A 4,394-nucleotide genomic window follows, 5' to 3' on the forward strand; every position below is an offset into this window, starting at 1 on the left:
TGTTCAGCACAACTGGAGCAGTTCCAATGGAGCGCATCGATAAATTAATGGGCCCAAGAACAGGACCGAGATATTTGAGTACGAAGGAGTAAAACGCAGGCAATAATCGAAATGTGGGAGGTTTTTTGGACGTCATTATGAACCGTTAAGTGGTGATCAAGTATAGGATCCCAAAATTGGCAATGCGGGAGGTGGCGATCTACATCAAGTAGTGGCCTTATGCGATTTCTAAACCTTAATCGCGTAGGAAAAGCTTATTCCAAATCTCACCCAGTTGTTTCAAGGGGTGAATTGTAAACAAACGTTGCGATACATTGACGGTGAAGTGGTTCGGAGAGAACTCTGGCTAGAAGAATAAACAAAATGTATTTACTTACACGCAATAATACACATGATATGTACACTAATGGGGATTAGCTAATCACTGTTAGCTGATACGGACATTAGGATGCAAAGAACGGAGTCTCTGATTCCGAGAAAGACCGAGTCGTAGACCACTGGTCGGTGTCACAGCTATTCTTGGTCTTTCGGATACACTGGACGTAGAAAAACAAGGAGTACTTGGTTCAGAGGCAACAGACAACACTCTGGTTCGGCAAGGTAAGTTTGAAATAGGCGAGTTTAAAACATTTTCCATCAGTTTCGGTCGCGGCTCTGATGATGCTGGGGAATGGGTCATAGGCTGAACGAGCGCTTCCGTTTTCTTCGTCACGGATACAACAACGCTTTTCGTCGTTTTAGATACCTTCCGTTCACGTTCTTTCGGTTTTTCGCCTCTCTTCGTTTTATTGATAGGCGCATTATCATCTTTAGGGATTTCCCAATCGTCGTCATCCTTAGTTGGTTTACTCTTCTTCACATTTTTTGGTTCATCATCGAAAAACTCTTCATCACTATCACCAGCCAAATGAGCATAATCTAACTGCTTCTTCACTCGCCCGGATCTTCTTTCCGTCATTGACCGAGCTGAAACAAGTATAAATGGGTTTAAAGTGAACGCATTGGAGCGGATTGTAAGACAGATGCGGTGTCTGAAGAAAAAACTTCTAAAAATCAATTTCCCTAGGATATATGAACATACGAGCTGAAAAACGCCGGATCAATTTGTTAGCTCACTTGTGGTGTCGCTGCAATGCCGTAGGGTCGTGTTTGTGTGGGTTCCGTACACCTTTTTCAAAGGGATCCAGAGTCATCTTTTGTGGATCAGTGAACTGCTCCAGGACAGTCGAATATATCTAACCAGTAGATGACACTCAAACAAGGTATAAGCAGTTCGCCGCGTCAATACCACCCTCAGTTCACGATGAGACCTCATATTACTCGTAAGATATAACTGCGAGGCCGAGACGGATCTAACCGAGAGTGAAAGCGAATTCATTCCTGGTCGTTGCGTACTCCCATGCAGATAACTAGCTGGCGGCCAAAGATTTCAAGCTTTGGAAGGTCTCCAATTTGTATCAAACTTTTCACGCATAAGGAATGAATGGGCGGCAATCATGAATATCTCAAACTCTGAGAAATAATCTTAATTCCTCTCCAAAACTTGTTCAACCGCAAGAGATGAGTTCTGGCACTATCGACACTACCTCGGATATCTTTGTTTTTTTCTCGTTCGATTAGATGTCGAAACCTAACCATCTGAAAACGAATTGTTCGGTCTTTTTGCTTCCAATGCTGAAGCATTGTGTGGGTATGTCCATGCAGGTTCAGAAAACTTGATCGTCGCACGAGTCCGTAAATTGATAAGTACCGTATGGTGAGTTAGGTAGTCCAGTGCTTGTCAAAGTCCATACAAGCTGCTACCCAACAGAAAAACGCAACCATCTTAATCCAAGTCAGCTACCTTGATTTCAAGATGCCATAGCATTTCTCCAATGATAGCACAAATGACTATCAGAATTTGTCACCAAACGAGAGCCTTACTCTCTTGCAACGGAGTCGGCATAAATGACTTCACTAAATTGTCAAACAAAGTGATTTAACAACCTTAATGGCATCTCTCAAGAGATTTAACAGTAAAAGTGAGGTGTCCCTATCTTCAGGAATAAACCAGGCTCTGCATATTGAAGATGGTCACTCAAGGAAAACCCTGTAGGCGGTGCACCTCCATTTCCTCTCGTTATTTTTTTCTTCGATGGTTTGATGATCACGGCTATTCTCAGCCCACTTGGCCCTTCACAACTTAGGTGTCCCACCTCAGTTAATGGATGGTTAAGCAGCTGATTTATGCATTCCATTTAATGTTGTGCTTTCTCGCCTTGGCTAACGATACATTCTATAAGCAGCATATAGTAAATGTTAGAAATCCATCCATATAAGGTAAGAAAATTATGAAAATTTCAACGTGATACCATGTGATACCATGACCAACTGTCAAATGCGCTCTTTGTTGTGCGGTCCTTTTCCAGTGCGCAAAATTTATTTGTTTTAGTAGATTTTGAATAAGAAAACGGCGTCCTCCGATATCCATTCGGTGACGTATCACTAATTACGTTCGGTGATCCAGAGACGTGATGAGGTTCAAAACACTGCCTATCGGTCATTTACCAAAGCCAATTGGACGTCTGCACAGCTATAGCTGTTGGAGCTTGGTTCATTCGTCCCTGCTACGTTTTGGTGGGTTCCTACCAATGAGCAGGTGCAAACACAATGGTCCCCCGCCGAAGAGTTGTCACGCGAGTTGTCTCGAAAGAGGTTCCGCTTGTTCAGCTTCGTTATTGATGTACTACTGAGGCGAACTCTGAAAGGGCTTCAAATCCCTGGAGTTGAAATCGTCGATCGCGAGAACTTTGTAGATCTGGAGTACGCAGACGACGTCGTCTTCATCCGTGAAGACAAATGCGGAGCAAAAGCCCTATTGAATAGACTAAACATCGTCATACCACTTTCGAAAAAGTTTGGTGACAATCGGTAGATTTCGAAAACGATGACTACCCAATCGGTTTCAAGTATTTTCCATCGTCATACCATCTTTCGACAAGCAACTCGCACCTTCAAAATACAAAGTCTTGCCTTAGGACATGCAGTCTCTGAACGTACCCATTACGATCCAAGGAGAACAACTGGAGCTTGTGGGAAATTTAATAATCGTTCAGCTGTCGCACCCTTTCGGTGCCTAGCTGCCATGCCACCAGAAGGAAGCATGAGGGCTAGGATACTGCCAGGTTGCCCAAGCCTAGACAGAAGTCGAGAGGCAGAGGTCGGGTTCGAACCACGGACCTTCCGGTCGGTAAATTCGCGCTCTAACCAGTTGGTCCATTTACAAACCAGGGTAGTTTTATCAACTCTGACGGAAATCTCTCAGATGCTGTCAGTGCAAGAATCTCAAAAGCCCGAAAGACGTTTGCTAGTCTGCGGCACTTGTGGCGCCAAAAGGACATATCACTGGGTATTAAGGGTCGCCTGTAGCAGGCTACAATTAGAGCCACGTTGTTGTATGGCTGTGAAACATGGCGTCTGCAGACAGGTGATGTCACCGAATCTTGCTTGATTTGGATAGTGTCAACGGATTAGTAACGAGGTGATTAGAAAACGGGTATGTGGTTGTGCAGCAGGTACTTCAATGGCGGAAAACATCCAGCACTGTTGACTATGACGGCTCGGCCGTGTATCATCATCATCATTGTCAGCTGTAATAACCGCGTACTCGTCGTACAGTGGTTGTAGCTGCCACTGTTTCGTTCACCGATGATTTGGGGGGATAGGTGGCTGCGCATTGCACGCGCAAGCTGGTAAATTGATGCATAAATTAAAGCACTGTCAGCNGGGTTGGAAAAAAGCTATGCATTGAAGGCAATAGCTTGGATGCACGAGCGCCATTGAGGGCGCGACTGGGTCATGTCTGACCATGTTCCTAGCCATTGATGTGGCCCGTCTCGGGGTTCCCATCCAGGAAGACCGCAGTGACCGACACAGCTGAGTTTGTTGGTAATGGCTTTCATACTTCGCTGCCAAGTCATTGTTTGACCACCTCTGACTCTCTTCCACCCTTCACGTGGTTGTGCGAAAAGAGCCCTTCGGGGAATTCGGTCGACTGGTATACGTATCACGTGGCCAAGCCAGGGCAACCTATAAGGTGTGATCAGTTCACCTATCGAGGATGGGTTATTTCTCCCGAATAACATTCGACGTACTTCAGCATTGCTGACCCGGTGCTCTCACCAGATTCGGGCATCATCATCATCAAGCACACCAAAATCAGTGTTGCCACTGATGCTTCACTGCCGTACAACCATAAGGCTTGTCTAGTTATATATATATATATATATATATATATATATTAAAAGCCCTAGGGCGAAAAGAAGAAGAGTGGGTGAGGGAGGGGACCTAGTGTTTGCTTATGTCAACCATTCTGAGGTGCCTACACCTCCAACCGCTCAATCAGACAACCTTGA

General features: G+C 44.9%; 1 protein-coding gene across 1 annotated transcript; it reads right to left on the bottom strand.

Annotated features, from left to right (window-relative positions):
• Positions 1–427: 427 nt before the first annotated feature.
• On the bottom strand, positions 428–958 carry T265_11815 (hypothetical protein; the record flags this gene model as incomplete). The annotated part of the gene is made up of 1 exon (XM_009178590.1): positions 428–958. The coding sequence occupies one exon, from the start codon at positions 956–958 to the stop codon at positions 428–430; it is 531 nt and encodes a 176-aa protein (XP_009176854.1).
• Positions 959–4,394: the final 3,436 nt, after the last annotated feature.

Source organism: Opisthorchis viverrini (genome assembly GCF_000715545.1).
Source record: "Opisthorchis viverrini unplaced genomic scaffold opera_v5_598, whole genome shotgun sequence".
In the NCBI taxonomy this organism is placed as follows: Eukaryota; Metazoa; Platyhelminthes; class Trematoda; order Opisthorchiida; family Opisthorchiidae; genus Opisthorchis; species Opisthorchis viverrini.